The sequence below is a fragment of the Podarcis gaigeae genome (assembly GCF_964106915.1).
Source record: "Podarcis gaigeae genome assembly, chromosome: 2".
In the NCBI taxonomy this organism is placed as follows: Eukaryota; Metazoa; Chordata; class Lepidosauria; order Squamata; family Lacertidae; genus Podarcis; species Podarcis gaigeae.
Window position 1 is genome coordinate 116,414,890 of NC_139679.1, and position 17,546 is coordinate 116,432,435.

At 44.9% G+C, this 17,546-nt stretch overlaps 2 protein-coding genes across 3 annotated transcripts; one reads left to right on the plus strand and one right to left on the minus strand.

Moving 5' to 3' along the window:
* Positions 1-1,420: 1,420 nt before the first annotated feature.
* Positions 1,421-9,064, minus strand: LOC310838058 (uncharacterized protein). Its single transcript, XM_083725449.1, has 4 exons — positions 8,970-9,064; positions 6,783-6,882; positions 2,855-5,146; positions 1,421-1,851 (listed from the first exon to the last, which is right to left on the minus strand). The coding sequence occupies exons 2-3, from the start codon at positions 6,793-6,795 to the stop codon at positions 4,299-4,301; spliced, it is 861 nt and encodes a 286-aa protein (XP_083581575.1). The 5' UTR covers positions 6,796-6,882; positions 8,970-9,064; the 3' UTR covers positions 1,421-1,851; positions 2,855-4,298.
* An 89-nt stretch (positions 9,065-9,153) lies between these two features.
* Positions 9,154-16,490, plus strand: LOC310837456 (uncharacterized protein). 2 transcript variants are annotated; one of them, XM_083724078.1, is made up of 4 exons: positions 9,154-9,681; positions 11,742-12,458; positions 14,426-14,561; positions 14,734-16,490. In XM_083724078.1, exons 2-4 carry the CDS (start codon positions 11,763-11,765, stop codon positions 15,798-15,800), a joined length of 1,899 nt encoding a protein of 632 aa, XP_083580204.1. In that variant the 5' UTR covers positions 9,154-9,681; positions 11,742-11,762; the 3' UTR covers positions 15,801-16,490. The 2 variants fall into 2 exon arrangements, with proteins under 2 accessions (XP_083580204.1, XP_083580203.1); XM_083724077.1 differs by having other exon boundaries at positions 9,676-10,065.
* Positions 16,491-17,546: the final 1,056 nt, after the last annotated feature.

Here is a 17,546-nt window from a genome sequence, read left to right on the forward strand (position 1 = left end):
GACACACATGCATATCCCTAAACATTTTGTGACTCTAAGTTTGGCCTCATTGAGGAGCAGTATTTCAATATGAGTAGGAAAATGAGAGTACCCCTAAACATATTTTGTTTGGAGGGGAAGCACTTTAAAACTGTTTAGGATAGTGTTCCTTGCTACCTCCTGTGGGAGTGAGTTCCAAAGATTAACAATGTGCCACATGAATTTCTACTTCTTTTTGCCTGCCCGCTCCTTCCCCCCTCCCCCAGCAACGCGCATGCGGCTAAATTTCTACATTGTCTTATCTGTCCTGAATCTTCCAACCTTGAGCTTAATTGGAAGTCTTCAAGTTCTAGTGTTACAAGGGAGAAACTTTTCTCTATTCGCTTTCTCCGTGCCATGCATAATTTTTACACTTCTATCATGTTGCTTCTTTCTGACCTGTTCTCTAAACTAAAAAGTCCCAATGTTTCTTTCATGGGAAGGGGAGCTCACTTCATCACCTCAATCATTTTGACGGCCCTTTTCTGAAGTTTTTCCACTCTACAATATCCTTTTGGGGGTGAGCCAGCCAGAACAGGATTCCAAATGTGGTCCCATCATCGATTAGTGTCATGGCATTATGATACCTGGAGTTTATTTCCATTCCCTTTCCTATTGAACCCTAGCACATTTTCATGGCCGCCACACACTAGGTCAATGTCTTCATTAAAACTATTTACTACGACTCCAAGGTCTCATTCCTGGTCTGTCATCCCATGAGAGTATATGTGAAATTCAAATTTATTTATTTTTGCCTCAACATGCTATCTAGGCGATGGGGAACATCCCCAACCTTTGCTATCTCTATGCCTGAAATATACTCAGAGTCACAAAGTGATTTCATGCTCTTTATTCAGCTCATAGTGGTGAGGAGGAATGAATGAAAGTCCCCTCAAAGTATCTGCTTTATATACATTATTTACACAATGGGCTGCACATGATTGGCTAATTCCGGAATTCTACTGCAAGCCAATCAGGTTGTGGATTCACTTCTATCTGGAGCATGATTGGGTGATTCCTGCTAATCAATCATACTGCTGCATTGTTCTAGGACCAATCAGACTGCTGCATTCTGAATCCTATTGTTCTAGGACCAATCAGACTGCTGCCTTTTGGAGCCTATTGTTCTAGGACCAATCAGACTGCTGCAGTTTGGATCCTATTCAACTCAGTACATAACAATGCCCATCAGACACCCAACTATCTATGTTCTTAATGACTGACTTCCCCATTACAAGGGTCCTTCCAACCCCCAACCCCCCCCCCAAAGTGTCTTCAGCAGAGGAGGGTGGCCATTCATTCCCCCCCCCCCCGCAAATAGGATCATTCTCAGGGAATAATAGAATGATAAGGGTTGGAAGGGACCACGAGAACCAACTAGTCCATCTCCCCCCTCCCCCCCCAAATGTTTCCCTCTTCCTCAGAACAACTCTCTCTTCTACCAGGAGTGGAAAACCTTTGGTGCTTCATATGCAGTCAGACTGGGGAGGGTGAATTTCCCACAGGCCCAGGCATAAAGCCTTGGGAAATAATATACAAGCAACTGAAAAGGATATTCAAAATAACTTTTGTAAAACAAACCAGCAGCTTTTATTTTGGGAATTAAATAGGGACAGAACTACCTAAACTGTATAGAAATGTATTTATGTATGCTATTACAGCAGCAAAAATGCTACTCGTCCAAAAGTGGAAAGAAGCAGAAGTCCCAGCAAAGGAAGAATGGATACAAAAACTTATGGAATATGCAGGAATGGCGAAACTTACCGGAAGAATAAGAAATCAAGATCAACAAACTTTTTATAAAAGAATGGAAATGGTTTATTGAATATTTTACTTTCTGTTTTATTAAATTTGCTTAGTAACATAACATTATTATATATATTCTATAAAACAAAGAATACAGAACAAAATTCATTCATACTACAATGCCTAACTGCATAACATTAATATACTGTATATGGTTTCTGAAAAAAAGGCTTACATAACAAAATCAATTCAAAATACCATCCGGTTTACTTGGTCTTTTTTCTTCCCCCTTCCTCCCCACTCCAGCCCTCCCCGCCCCCGGTCAGGCCTTCCTTCTTCATATCTTTATCCATGTAGACAGTCTGTTCATTCGAGCTTGTATGTTAGGGTTGGCTTCCCCTCTTTCTATCCAGTTCCTGTAAAATGCCCATTTATTTGTGATTCTTTGACATTTATTTTCCCAACTATCCTCTGCCACTATCTTTGCTAATATTTCTGATTGTACGTATTCAAAAACATAATCATTCCATTTTTCCATATTCCATTTGACCTTTTCTTTCCATCCCAAAGCAGTAACTGCCATTCCAGCTAGAATCATAATCTTGTACAACTCTTGCTTATTACTCTTTACTTTGTTATGTCCCAGTATTCCCAAAAATAACAAATCCCTATTTATTTGAAATAGTCCAGAATTACCTTTATAATCTTTTGCCAATATTCCTTAACCAGATTACATTCCCACCACATGTGTGAATATAGTCCTTTTTCCTGACCACAATGCCAGCATTTGGGACTAAACCCTTTCACTATATACGCCATTTGTGCCAGGGTTCTATACCATTTTAATAAAAAAATTCTACTTAATTCTTTATACTTTTCTATTTTAATATTGTTTATATTCTTCATCAGTTCTTGAGCCATATTTGGATGGATCATACCTTCCTGCTCCCATTTAATCTGGATTATCTTTATCATTCTTTCTTTGTCGCTTATCATCAGTTTATATAACATCCCTGCTATCCTTTTCTCCGTTATTTGTCTTTTGTTCAGCACCATATCCATTTTCATTTCTGGTTTATTGAATATTTACAGATAAATTGCAATCAGATAAAAACATTAGCAGGATTATTGTAATAACCAGCAGTTTCATAAGAGTATATATTTAAAGGAGATGAGTAAATGAGCAAATTAAATGAATTTGGATATGCAGAAGATATTAAAAAATAAATTTAAGGAACTGCAGAAAGGGGCGGGAAGGAAGTCAAATTCTGAAATGTTAAATCAATGTTAATGTAAAACTAATGAAATGTACAAACTTGAAAAGTATAAATAAAAACTAAAAAAAGGCTTGCAGGGCTATTCTGCCTGGGGTTCTCCAACTCTTGGTAAAAAAGAAGGGTTGGTGTTATTAATATATTCCCAATCCCTCCAGTGGAAGAGGGCTTTGGGAAATGGGATTTTCAGAGTGTTATCAGAGGGAGACATTTACAGCTGGTCTTAAACACTTTATCGACTCTCACGTCTACAATGGCCCTGATTCCAAAATCTCTCATCCACTTCCCCCTTCCTCCATACACTTATTCATACGGAGCAACCATTTGGATGTTTTTAAGCACTCTGAATTCCACCTCAGGAAACAATATCCTAAGAGATTTGGGACCGAAAAGGATTGCGGCCAATGAGAAAAGGAGGTATACAGTCATGGGAAAAAGAAAGTACACCTTCTTTGAATTATGTGGCTTTACACACGAGGACATAATAAAAAATATATGTTCCTTAGCAGGTCTTAATATCAGGTAAATACAACCTCAGGTGAACAACAGCACATAATATGTCGCATTGTGATTTATTTAACAGAAATAAAGCCAAGATGTAGAAGCCATGTGTGTAAAACTAAGTACACCTTTAATTCAACAGCTTGGAGAACCACCTTTATCAGCAATAACATGAAGTAATTCTTTATCCATCGATCTCATTGTTGTGGAGGAATTTTGGCCCATTCTTCTTCACAAGTTGCTTCAGCTCATTGAGGTTTGCTGGCATTTGCTTATGAACAGCTCTCTTAAGGTCCCACCACAGCATTTCAATTGGGTCAAAGTCTGGACTTTGAGTGGGCCGTTGCAACACCTTGATTCTTTTCTTTTTCAGTCATTCTGTTGAAGATTTACTGGCGTGCTTGGGATTATTGTCCTGTTGCATAACCCAGTTTCGACCAAGCTTTAGCTGTCAGGCAGATGGCCTCCCAATTTAATCTAAGATACTTTGGTATACAGAGGAGTTCGTGGTCAACTCAATAACTGCAAGGTTCCCAGGTCCTGTGGCTGCAATCCCAAATCACCACCCCTCCACCACCACGCCTGACAGTTAGTATGTTGTTTGTGCTGATATGCTGCGTTTGGTTTTCGCCAAACATGGTACTGTGCACTATGGCCAAACATCTCCACTTTGGTCTCGTGTGTCCAAAGGACGTTGTTCCAGAAGTCTGGTGATTTGTTCAGATGCAACTTTGCAATCCTAAGCTGTGCTGCCATGTTCTATTTAGAGGGAAGAGGCTTTCTGCTGACAACCCTTCCAAGCATATTCAGTCTTTTTCTGATTGTACTGTCATGAACTTTAACATTTAACATGCTAACTGAGGCCTGTAGAGCCTGAGATGTAACTCTTGGGTTTTTTGCAATTTCTCTGAGCATTGCACGGTCTGACCTTGGGGTGAATTTGCTGGGACGTCCACTCCTGGGAAGGTTGGCAACTGTCTGGAATGTTTTCCACTTCTGAATAATCTTTCTGATTGTAGAATGATGGACTTTAAATTGTTTGGAGATGGCCTTATAACCCTTCCCAGTTTCGTGGGCAGCAACAATTGCTTCTCGAAGAGCATTGCTGATGTCTTTCCTCCTTGGCATTGTGGTAAAACACAAATGTGTGCATTCACAGTTTTTCCCGCACTTGGTGCACACATATGGCTTCTCTCCTGGATGGGTCCCCTCATGGGCCAAAAGACTTGAGCTCTGGCTCAAACTCTTCCCACACTCTGTGCATTTGTACAGCTTCTCTCCTGTGTGCATCCTCTCATGCGCTGAAAGACCCGACCTCCGGTGGAAGTTCTTCACGCAGTCCAGGCAGGTGAATGGTTTCTTGCCAGTGTGGGACCTCTCATGCGCCACGAGGGCTAAGCAGTCGTAGGGCTTGTCTCCCTGGTCATAAGGAGGAACAGGTATGTCCTTCTGTTTCCCGTGCCCACCTGAGTCCTGGCGATTTCCAGATGTTTCTACCATCTCATGAATGTCCCAGTTGTCTCCTCCAAGGGCTGCTCCGTCTGCCTCAGATTCTTCCAGGCTGAGCTGGTCCTCGTTCTTCTTCTCACTCAGCTTTCCATCACCTGCTGAGAGAAGCAGAAAACCTTGATGTCATGAATCCAACCCTTGAGCTTTGTGGCGTTGCAGCTAATGAAACCTTCAGCCACGGAATTAAATAATGAAGGGCCCCAAAGAACAGAGCTTGGCGTCACCTTGAAGACTAGCTAATTTATTATGACATAAAGCCAAGAACAACTGACATGCCTCCTTCTGGATGTTGCTTAACTCCAGTAACCATCAGCCTCAGTCAACATGGTCAATAGCCTGGGAAGATCAGCACTGAAGCACAGCAAAAACTGGAGAACCACAAGTTCTGTCCAACCCCCAGACTAGAGCCCAGCAGCACATGCATGGAAGCATCAGCGCAGCACAAAAAGCAGAACTCGCATTAGGAATCTTTCAGAGAGCGATCAAAAATAAAGCTGTCAATAGCACAATGGTAATTATGATGTAACTACAATTGAAATGCTGTGTATGGTTCCTGTTGCTGCACCTAATTCCCCCCTCCCCCCTAGAGTTGGAAAAGGGATCCAGTGTCTTGAACAGCCCCATACCTTCCCTCATGGTGAGGAAAACCTAATAAAAGTTACTGAAAAATAATAAAGCATTGCTGATCATATGAAAATAAAAAGAATGTAATGTTAGCTTGTCCAGCTCATGCAGATTAGCAGATTTCAAGGATTTTTGGTGCAGTATGCACAGCCCCTGGTAAGAGCATCCCTGAACATGTGCAGATTGCGTACCTCTATAGCAAGAATTCCTAAGGGAGGAGTGGGGAACCTTAGGCTCAAGAATTAAACGTGGCTGTCCAGGCCTCTCTATCCAACCTTGGGAAGTCTCCCACTCCTCTCTGTCCCCACCCCACCAAGGTTTTTACATTGCTGGAATACATCCCTCTATTTGCCTGGTGCAGAGTTAAGAAAAGAATTACCGGTATCTGCCCCCTGCAGAGTTGGAATGTAGTCTACTATAGAGGATGTAAGGGTTAATTTCACTGATCTGCCCACTTTTGCCTGTGGCCTCACCTGGAGATACCGTATTTTTCACTCTATAAGATGCACCTTTTCCCTCCTAAAAAGTAAGGGGAAATGTGTGTGTGTGTTATGGGGCGAATGCAGGCGGGTGGCAGGTGGGAAAAGCCCCCAAAGAGCCGCACACACGCTCCGCGCGGCTCTTACATGCTTTTCCCCAAGGAGGGAGAATAAACTGAAGCGGCCAGTCAGTCCCTTCTCCCTCCTCGGGGAAAAGCCCCCAAGAGCCGCGCGCTCTTTAAAGGGTGCACGGCTCCTGTGGGCTTTTCTATGAGGTGGGGGAATTGCCATTCTCCCTCCTGGGGAAAAGCCTGCAAGCACCGCACATACGCTCCACGCGGCTCGTGAAAGGGAGCGCTGAGCAGAGCCTGGGATGCATACAGGCTCAGCTCAGCGCTCCTTTAAAAAAAAAAAAAATTCTTGCATTCCCCTTCTAAAAACTAGGTGCGTCTTATGGTCAGGTGCGTCTTATGGAGCAAAAAATACAGTGTCTCATGAGAGAATGTGGCTCTTGAGCTGAAAAACTTCTCCGCTCCTGTCCTAAGTGGGCACAGTGGAACATCTAGGTAATCTAAAGCTCCATCACCTCTCATTTTAAAAATTAAGTGCCTGGGGGGAAATAAATCCTTACTGAGTGAGACCATGTCCTCATCTTTCTCCTGCTTTAGGTTCTGCTCCTGCTCAGTGTCTGAGGGATGCAGTTTGGTATCAGAAAGGTTTGTGGCTGCTGCCTGCAGTTAGACATTAAGAATCATGAGTCAGAAAGGAGCAGAAAGGCTTAGAAACAAAATGGTGTGGTGTGTGTATTTTAAAGGCAACCTTTTATAATAAAGAATTGTGACCCAAAAGACACACTTCTCCCACCTAATGCTATCACAGTATGAATTGAAATACAAAACTGAAAAGCAGGATGGGCCATATTTTTCAATGGAGACTAACATGGCTGCTACTCATAGGTAAATGGAACCTCTAGCTTCAGAGGCAGTACACAACCAGACGTTTTTATTCTGCATTCAAGATGATTTGTGCTCATTATGCTATCAGGGCAGTCACACACAAACCCACTTTCAATACAGTACAGTTGTACCTTGGTTCTTGAACACCTTGGTACCTGTACGTTTTGGCTCCCAAACACCGAAAACCCAAAAGTGTTCTGGTTTTCGAATGTTCTTGGGAACCTGAATGTCTGACGCGGCTTCTGCAGCTTCCGATTGAGTGCAGGAAGCGCCTGCAGCCAGTCGGAAACTGCGCCTTGGTTTTTGACCGTTTTCAGAAGTCGAACAGAGTTCTGGAATGGATTATATTCAAGAACCAAGGTACGACTGTACTGCAAAAGCTTTGGGGCTTGCATGCCTCTTCACCTGAGCTCCCCATCTTTCATTCTCCTGCTGCCTCAGCAGGAAATCCTTCACCTGGGTCACGACCCAAGCACAGCTCTCCGGGCATTGAACCCGAACCAAATTCTCCATTTCCCAGAGAAAAAGAACTGCAGCCTCACTCAAAAAGTTTATGAAATAAGCAGGTGGATTTGTTCCATTATAATTTTCCCAAAGAAAGGGGGAAATTGTCAAATTTTGTCAAAAGGTTACGGGGCAGCACCATACAAATATGAATGAAATTCAAACAACATATAAATACTAGTGTAAAGGCTAGTGTTTTCATGGGATCTTAGGTTTTGTTGTACCTGCTGTGCACCACTTTGATATTTTATGTGTGTGGACCATTTAAAAAGGCAAAGGGACCCCTGACCATTAGGTCCAGTCATGACCGACTGGGGTTGCAGCACTCATCTCACTTTATTGGCCCAGGGAGCCGGCGTACAGCTTCCGGGTCATGTGGCCAGAATGACTAAGCCGCTTCTGGCGAACCAGAACAGCACACGGAAACTCCGTTTACCTTCCCGCCGGAGTGGTACCTATTTATCTACTTGCATTCTGACGTGCTCTCAAACTGCTAGGTTGGCAGAAGCAGGGACAAAGCAACAGGAGCTCACCCCGTTGCGGGGATTCGAACCGCCGACCTTAAGATCAGCAAGTCCTAGGCTCTGTGGTTTAACCCACAGCGCCACCCACGTGTGTGGACCATTTACAAACATCTTAAACAAGTCAATACAAATGTATGTATAGACCAGAGGCTGGGTAGCTATAGCTCTCCAGGTGTTGCCAAACTACAACTCCCATCATCCCTGGCTTTGCTGGCTGACCGGCACTGATCTGGAGTAGGGCCCCAGGCTATCCACACAGTCATAACCAGAGCAGGCTGCTGGTAGAAACATGGGAGCCAAGTCCTGCAAAGTAAGTTGACCACTGTACATGCAAGGACGCTAACTCTATGAAGAACACAATAGACAGATATTTTTTAAGTGACACTTTAAAGATATACGGTATATGTATTCATGGTTGATTTCTTAACTTGGGGTGGTATCCCAAAGTTATTTCTACTGAGAGCTGACCTACTGAAATTAACTGACATGACTCATTTTGGCCCATTAATTTTGATAAGAATAATTTAGTTGGCTACACGACAATTTGTTTCGATTTCTGAGAGTCAGACTGACATTCCATAATGATTTCTTTCTTTCTTTCCATCCAAAACATCCTGAGAATGGGCTTCATTCTGTTTCAGAGCTGGGGATCTAGTCCCCTTCTCCCCCCTCGGTTTGCATTCTGGTGGGTGGCAGGCAGGAAGGGAAGGAGATCAGGGTGCTGTTAGCAGTTTCCCCCTTCGCTTCTCCTGTGTCATTTCAAATGCCTCCTTGCAGGGATAGCTGCTCCTTTCCCCCAACCGCACCCTTCCTCTTCCATCTCCATCAACGCACCTCTTTTCTCTCTCTCTTTCCCTGCACTAGCCAGCCGCCGCCTTGGTGATGCAACCTCCTTTTCAAGAAATCTCTGCAGTCCAAATAGTCCGGAGGCTAGCAATATTTATAAATATATTTATTTTAAAAACCCCACGAAGGGGGAGGGAGCCCCACAAACCACCGAGTTTCCTAACAGCTACAGGAAAAGGCGATGGGTAGCTTTATTCCCAGATGTCCAGGCCTCTCTGTAAAAATGCAGCTCTGCTGATTTAACCCTTGGGATCTCATTCTCGGGGAAAGAGGGCATTGCCCAGGGCGGGTTACAGCGATAGAAAATGCAGTTATAAACACACATTAACCATTATAACAACAAATTACATACAAAAACAGGGAAGTATATAAATCCACGCTTGCAACACTCCCAGCCTGCCACGCCCCCATTTCCTCCAGAAATGGGACAATCCTGTTAAAATAACTATTACAGGCACGTGCAGAGGGCACTTCTTGTCTCAATGCACACCAGGAAAAAATATTTTCACAGCGCAGCGTTGCACCGTCTCCCTTTCGCATCTCCGCAGGGTGACATTCCTCAAAGGGTTAAGGAAACGGCAACCGGTTGCCTAGACAAGATCCGGAAGCGTAAGAATGCTCCCCGCTTCCTGTTCCAGCGCGTCTCGATGGTCCGGGCTTGGGCATCGGAATTGGAGATTAGCCGAGGTTGCCCGCAAAGGTGAGTTGGGAGATGGCGGAGGGGAGAGCGAGAAGTTAATGGAGACGCTTCCTCTGGCCTCTTTGCCTGTTTCTGCTCAGAGTCTGCCCTGCAAGCAGCTCTCCCGGGGGGCTTCTGCTGACAAAAGCTGGGAAAGGCTCAGAAAAGGGCAGCCAGGATGGATCGAAGGGGGTTGGAGCAGTTCCCCAGTGATGAAAGGGTGCAGCATTTGGGGGGCGGAGGGAGTGAATGGAGAGCCGGGAAAGGGGTGCATCAAATTAGGCACGGCGTTTGGGAGGAAGTGGCTCGAGAGACGTTCTACTCCGCCTTTCGTGAAACCAGAACTTGGGGCCAAGCAGTGAGAGATGCAGGACAGACAAAAGGAAGGACTTCTCCATGCAGCATGTAATTGAACTATGGGGTTCACTGCCGCAAGAAATAGTGATGGGCACCGAGTTATTATTATTAATAATAATATAATTTATATACCACCCTATTCTCAGGGCGGTTCAAAGAATAAAATCAAGATATAAAACCACAAAATACCTAATTAAAAATAAAAACAGCAACCCATTACACCCCCCCAAAAAGCCCTACATTTTAAAAAGGCATAGGATGTAAATTGGATCAACCAAATGCCTGGTTAAAGAGGATGGATTTAAAAGAGGATTTGGAAAATTCAATGGGGGGGGTAAGACTATCATCAACACTAAGGACACAAATGACTTTGTTTCAGAGCACTCATAGGTGCTCTGAAAACACCTATGAAGGGCATGGACAGGGTTGAAGAAGTATGCAACTTGGAGGGAGGGTGTGGCCTGGGGGAGAGACCCAAGGGCCAGACAGGAGGGAATTTGGCCCTCAGGCCTGAGGCTTCCCACCCCTGCTATAGACAATACTGAGCTAGATGGGCCATCCATGGCTTCTGATGTCCTGTCATTTCAGAAGGTGCATTTCAGCTTTTGTGTGGCTCTTCTGTGAAGTCGCCTGTCACTGATGATCAGGCAAATACTCCCATTAAACAATTAGAAAATGATTCTGTTCTGAGATGCTGATGTTTGCTCATACCCTGTCCTTCCTTGCTATATATACCAGACTGATAAAATTCATTCTGAAAGGGGAGCTGATTATAAGGGAAGTGGGAAAGTTACTGATGAGAGGAGTGAGGTTAACCTCCATGAATGCAGGACAGAATTGTGAGAGGTTCTGTAACTACAAAGAGACAAAACACATGGCTTATAATAGTTTATGTCTTTTAGATACCTTGGATATATGGACTGCCTCTGTTAATCTATGTGTTTAGATTAGGACTGATGGACTATTTTTATCATCGGTGTCAGCAACGGTTCATTATCCTTTACTTTCTTTTTGGTATACTTGCAAAAAAAAATATGCTGAAAAATAAAATAAGAAAAGAAACACAAGCCTTGATACATATGGCTGCTATTCTTGCATCATTGACCTGTTGCGGAACACACATACAAACCTCAACTGTAGAGGGACCCTTAGTTTGTATAATTAAAGTGACTTAAAGCACAATCTTGTCCTAGTGCAATTAAAAAAGAGAGAAGGAGATTTATAGTGGTTAGGGAAATGAGGAAAATGCACCGAATAGTGTGGGATGAACAAATGATTAACAGGGAGATGTATAAAAAACACTACACAAGCAAATCGGAGAGAATGCTTGCTGTCATATTACCGCCCCACAAACAAATTGGGATGAATGCTCAGTAAATAGGTGGTCTGAAGGAGACCTAACTTATCTTAGAATGCAAGCAAGATCCTAAGATTTTGCTATAAGCATACAGAATCTTTCACTCATACAGTCATACCTCTGGTTAAATGTGCTTCAGGTTGAGCGTTTTCAGGTTACGCTCCACGGCAACCCGGAAGTAATGGAGCGTGTTACTTCCAGGTTTCACTGCTTGCGCATGCGCAGACGCTCAAAATGATGTCACGCGCAGAAGCAGTGACCCGCGCAGATGCTGGTTGCGTTCACTTCAGGATGCGAATGGGGCTCCGGAACGGATCCCGTTCGCAGAGGTACCACTGTATTTCAATTTTATTTTATTTTTCCTCAGACGCTGCTGCCAGGAATAAAAATGGAGGAGCAGGACCTGCCAGGACCCAATCCAGCAAAGAGATCAGAAATGAGAGGAAAAGGCTCCCGTACTGTCCAAACTGGGACTGCCAGGGAGTTTCTAGCTGAGACAACCCCGGGAATAGTTAAGCATGAGCTAAACAAGGGGCCCCACCAGAAAACTCCGCAGCTGGGGTTCCTGAAGTCCAAATGGTCTATGCGTTCAAGATCAAAACCCTCGCGGCTCTTTCAGTCCCAGCCGAGGTTGGATGATGCTAATGACTTCCAGGCCTCCTTCAAGGCTGTCATTGACACCAGCCGGTGGCCAACAGGAGAGAGTGCGTCCCGTCGAGAAGCCCGTGGGGCCCATCAGAGGCTGGATCCTTTTGTGAAAGTGAAGGAGGAGATTCTGGATGAGGAAACTCTCAGCTTGGAGATTCGATGTCTTCGCTTCCGGCACTTCGGCTACCAGGAGACCGAGGGGCCCCGAGAGGCCTTGAGACAACTCCGAGAGCTTTGCCGCCAGTGGCTGATGCCTGAGAGGCACACCAAGGAGCAGATCCTGGAGTTGGTGACGTTGGAGCAGTTCCTGACCGTCCTGCCCCTGGAGATGCAGTGCTGGGTCCGGGAATGGGGCCCAGAGACCTGTACCCAAGCGGTGGACCTTGCTGAAGATTTCTTGCTGAAGCCTCGAGAGGCCGAGAGGCCAGAGGAAAAGGTGAACGGAGCTTGTGCGAATTGACCTAGGAGTTGTGACAGCTTGGGTCGTCTGTGAGTGTGGAAAAGTTGGTCTGGAAATGTCTCTTGGCAAACACGGTTCAATAACACAGACTGTGTCCAGAGAGAAAAGTCTTGATAACACTTTACTAAGTATACTGAACAAAATGGTGTATAATTTGAGGAGAAAGGAAACAGAGGTTTTGTGTTTCAGTTTGGGCCTTGTACAGAGTGCTGGGAGACATTGTCAAACATATAGAGGTAAAACTCCCTCGGAACTGCACAGCCAACCAGAGCATGTGCTATCTCACTAAAGATAATGCCACTGCCTGGTTGCTAAGTAATAACTCCACCTGTCCCCCTCTTGGCTAGCTGACATTAATGCTAATCAAATTAACCCTAAATTGCAAACAACCCTGACAGGAGTTGTAGTTTAGCACTATCCTCATACCTGATACTACTTTTCAGTCATTACATTCCTATCTGCTCCAAATTCCATTTTATGTGGAGGAAAATATGTTATTTAAGCCATTCGCTATCAATAGATCTTGAAGCAGCTTACATTGAAGTGGTTTACATGTTAAAAAATTCAGGAACATAAATATAGAATAAAACACTTTCAACAATTTAGGATGAAGAAAATCCAGCTACATATAGGTCCTGCTTTCCGAACACAATGTGCTTCCCAGGAAATCATCCTTTAGGCAAACGTCCGCATAATGAGCTGACCATTTTCATTATTTCTTATGGGACCATTTCTCATGTGTGTTCCCACCATACTTTCTTCCTAAAATGGCTGCAGCCAACCAGCAAAAGAGAGGCAAAAGGAAAACTGATTTGTTTGCTGCTCCCTGATTAGTCTGATTTCTTTCGCCATGGTTTCTACTCCAGCAAAAGTACAAACAAGCAGGGAAGTGGGCAAACTCCAGCTGTTCACATATCTGAGTCAGCTGAGTGTGCAGCGAAGCTTGGGTTTAACTCTCTGTATAAAGAGAAGTGAATTTTTGCATAATGAGCAGGTGGATGGTGGGTAGGGTTGCCATATTTCAAACTGAAAATCCAGACAGAAAAGCTGTTGAGCTTTAGCTTTTGGGGCAAAATGCCATTTTTGAGCTATGCCAATATGGGTCGCCATATGTCCAAATTTCCCCAGATGTTTTCCCAATTTCCACTCAGACACTGCTGCTGACTGCAGTATTCCGGATATGTCAGGGGAAATCCGGTCGTACGGCAACGCTAATGGTGAGGCCTGAATGTATATAGATAAACAATACAGTGCAATATCTCTATATGCAGCAATAATCGTATCAGTGTTTAATTCTTTTTTTTTAAGTGTGTGTGTATATGGACCACCTCTCCCCACATGATCCAGCCTAGACCCTGCTTTCATAATCCAAGGCCTTTCTCCAAGTGCCCCCTCTGAGAGGGAGATGTGGAGAGTGTCAGCATGAGACTGGGTCTTCTTAGTGGTGGCTCAATGCTTATGTAACAATCTCCCGGGCTACAGATGTCTGGCAATATCACTACATTTCTTTACGTGCAGGAAACATGTTTCTCTTCAGCCAGGCCTTTTTATAATCTGTAGCCACCCTCTGTAGCTTTTACAGTGGTACCTCTTGTTATGAACGGGATTCGTTCTGGAGGCCTGGCTGTATACCAAAATCTTCATAACCAGAGGATTGATTCTATACACACGGTGCCGCAGAGCGCTTCTGCACATGTGTGAGTGGCAAACCCACTTCTGGGTTTGCCGCCTTTGCAACCCGAGGATTACGTTACCTGAAGGGTAACCTGAGGATCCACTGTACTGATTTAGTTTTATGTAGGTAATGTATGTGCTAATTTTGGTAAGTCACTTTGAGTTCCTTTTTGTAAAAGTGACGAATAAGTTTTTAAAGTGACTAATAAAACTAATAATACAGATTTAACACCTACAGTTCTAAATCTTTCGTTCTTCTTTGGTTTCAGATATGGGGGCCTTTCACAAATGTGGCCATTCATTCGCCCGCGTCAGAGGAGGATTCCTCAGACACCGCTGAAATGCAGATTTGCACAGAGGTCAAGGAGGAAGCAGATGAGATCGACTTGCTGGGTCAAGATTTAGGTCTGAGTCCTTTGACTACGAAGCTTCTTAGCTGGTGATGCTGGGGGTTGAACGTGGGGTCTTCTGCATTCAGGGCAGATGCTCCACCATTGAGTTACGACCTTTCCCATTCTAAATCATGGTATTTAGAATCTTCTCTATCATTTCTTGTTTCTCTTATTTATTTCAACAGATGACAGGCACGAACTGGAAGATGCAGAAGGGATCTTTGAAGAGGAAACAGTTGAGCAGGTAGTTGTGGCTGGAGTATCCCCGGAAAGAGCCAAGGGAGATTTATTTCAGGATTCTGAAGTTGACAAGAGACCTGGAAGCCAGGAGGGGCAAGAAAATCGCCGGGACAAGCACCCGAGGAAGGCGGCAAAACCATCGGGGCAACGCGAGGAAGGCAACAGGGGCTTGAACCAGAATACCTTCCAGCACGGAATCCGCCAGATCTTTGATCTCCTGGAGAATCAGAAGCAGCAGGTGAGGGAGAGGCCGTACAAATGCACGTACTGCAGGGAGAGTTTCCAGAACAAATCCCACCTGTCGATTCATGAGAGGACCCACACCGGAGAGAAACCGTACGAATGCCTGAACTGCGGGAGGTCGTTCTCCCAGCACTCAAACCTCCTGAGGCACGAGAGGACGCACACGGGGGAGAAGCCCTACAAGTGCGCCGACTGTGACAAAAGCTTCAACCAGAAGGCCACCCTTGTCATCCACCAGAGGACCCACACGGGAGAGAAGCCGTACCAGTGCTCAGAGTGCGGCAAGAGCTTCAGCACCAGCTCCCAGCTCATCACCCACAAGCGGATCCACTCGGGTGAGAAGCCGTACCAGTGCTCCGACTGCGGCCAGAGCTTCAGCCGAAGGCCGCACCTCGTGGTGCACGAGAGGACCCACACCGGAGAGAAGCCCTACAAATGCACCGACTGCGGGGAGAGCTTCAGAAACAGCTCGGTCTTCAACGTTCACAAAAGGACCCACACGGGAGAGAAACCCTACAAGTGCTCCTACTGCGGGCAGAGCTTAAGCCGGAGGACCAACCTCATTAAACACGAGAGAATCCACACGGGAGAAAAGCCCTTCAAGTGCCCAGAATGTGACCTCAGCTTCCGGTCCAGCACCTTGCTGAAAGCGCATAAGAGGACCCACACAGGGGAAAAACCGTACAAATGCCTGGAGTGTGAGAAAAGGTTCTGCGGTCTCACGGGTCTTCGTAAACATAAGAAAGTCCACGCCGAGAAACAGCCATAAGGGTGGGCCTGAGGATATAAGCAGGGCTGTGATGAAGTGAAAGGGGTTCAAATCACAGGCGATGGCCTTAACTGGCCTGGGAGCTGTGCATCTTAAGGACCACCACCTTCTGTTACATGCCCTGCTCACACTCTTCAACATCTAAGGCCCCACTCTATGTACCACTGCCAAACAAAGCTCAGCGGACCTCTGTTAAGAGCAGAGCCTTTTTTGCAGCTGCACCACGGTGCAGAATGCCCCTGCCTCAAGAGGTTCTGCCAAGCCCGGACACTGTGCTCATTGAACCCCCAGGCCAAAAATTGAGGTTGGTGTGGCACTGCCCCATGCATCTCGATTGAGTGGCCTCTGCTGGTCAAGAAAGAAGCAATATATGGTTGTTTCGATTGCATGATCCTTAGTTTTAGGCTAAGTAGGGCATGGGAACTAGAGGGTTAAGCCAAAGGCCTCATAGAAAAGGTGGGATTTGAGGGTGGTTGTTGATCCATTCCTCCCTGTAGCTCATTTTTTTATTGTTAGGGGTGGCTGTTTGTGTGTGTCTCCTGCTGGGAAGGGATTTTTACCAGCTCCTGTCTTGTACCATTAGACCAGCTCCTCTGATGAATTTTTGCATTTATTAGTTGCTTTATATTGTCTTTAACCTTTATTTGTAAGCCACTTTGAATAATCATTGATAAAGAGGAATTTGAGTTACTGCTTTGTTGTGTGTGTATCTGTGTATGTATCGTAATTAGAGAGGTAAAATTTCCGGAAATTTTGAAGCCATGAGAAAAAAATGTTTTTCCCCTGTTTCCCCCCAGAAAAAATAGAAATTTTGGGGAAATGGGGGGAAAGTTCAGTGTGGAGTAGTTTTACAAATTGTGTGAAAAGCAGTGTATATAAAAGTATTATGCTTGCAATAAAATAGGTAACCACCCCCCTTTCCCTCGAAAGCAACAAAAAAGCAAGAAACCATCAACATAAAAAATAATCAGATTTGCCCCTTAGCGCCAACAGCAAATAAAGTTAAGGTCCACCTCAATATTTAAGCTCCATGGAAGGTCTACCCTTTGAGGGGTGCTTTAAAAAGAAAGAAACAGAAGACACAACATATAAATGCAGTTTATTCTATCTCATTTTCTGAACTACTGCTATCAGTTTACTGACCAGACTATAGGTAAACATTATGCTGTGATGGTGGAGAACATTAATAAGAATCATTTAAGGGTTACAAAAGAGAAACTAATTTGTCAGACAAATTTACCCTCTTACCTGTCAGTTAAGACCTGAGAGGAGGACAGAAACTATCACATCCTGAATATACTAACCATTATTCAACTGTAGGAGGTCTGAGGTACACAAGTATAGTACAGTGGTGCCTCGCAAGACGAAATTAATTCGTTCCGCAAGTCTTTTCGTCTTGCGAGTTTTTCGTCTTGCGAAGCACGGTTTCCCATAGGAATGCATTGAAAATCAATCAATGCGTTCCTATGGAAACCGCCTTCAGACCAGGTCCGGGGACAGTCTGTCCCCCGACCTCTTCTGAAGGCCGGCGGGGGGGGGGGCGAAAGTCTTTGCTTCCCCCCCACCTGCCTTCTCCGCTGTCCGGGGCGATCTTAAAATGCTGCCGCCCGCCAGCATTTTAAAATCCCCCGGGAAGGCAGGCAGGGGGGACAAAGACTTTTGCCCCCCACCCGCCTTCAGAAGAGGTCCAGAGGGCTCTCCAAGCTGCGGATAGCGGCCTGCTGCCCCGCGCGAGGGGCGCTCTTA

Coding starts and splice junctions, on each gene's coding strand:
- LOC310837456 (XM_083724077.1), top strand. Junction 12,459..14,425: donor CCGAGAGGCCAGAGGAAAAG/GTGAACGGAGCT, acceptor CTTTGGTTTCAG/ATATGGGGGCCTTTCACAAA. Junction 14,562..14,733: donor CTTGCTGGGTCAAGATTTAG/GTCTGAGTCCTT, acceptor TTATTTCAACAG/ATGACAGGCACGAACTGGAA.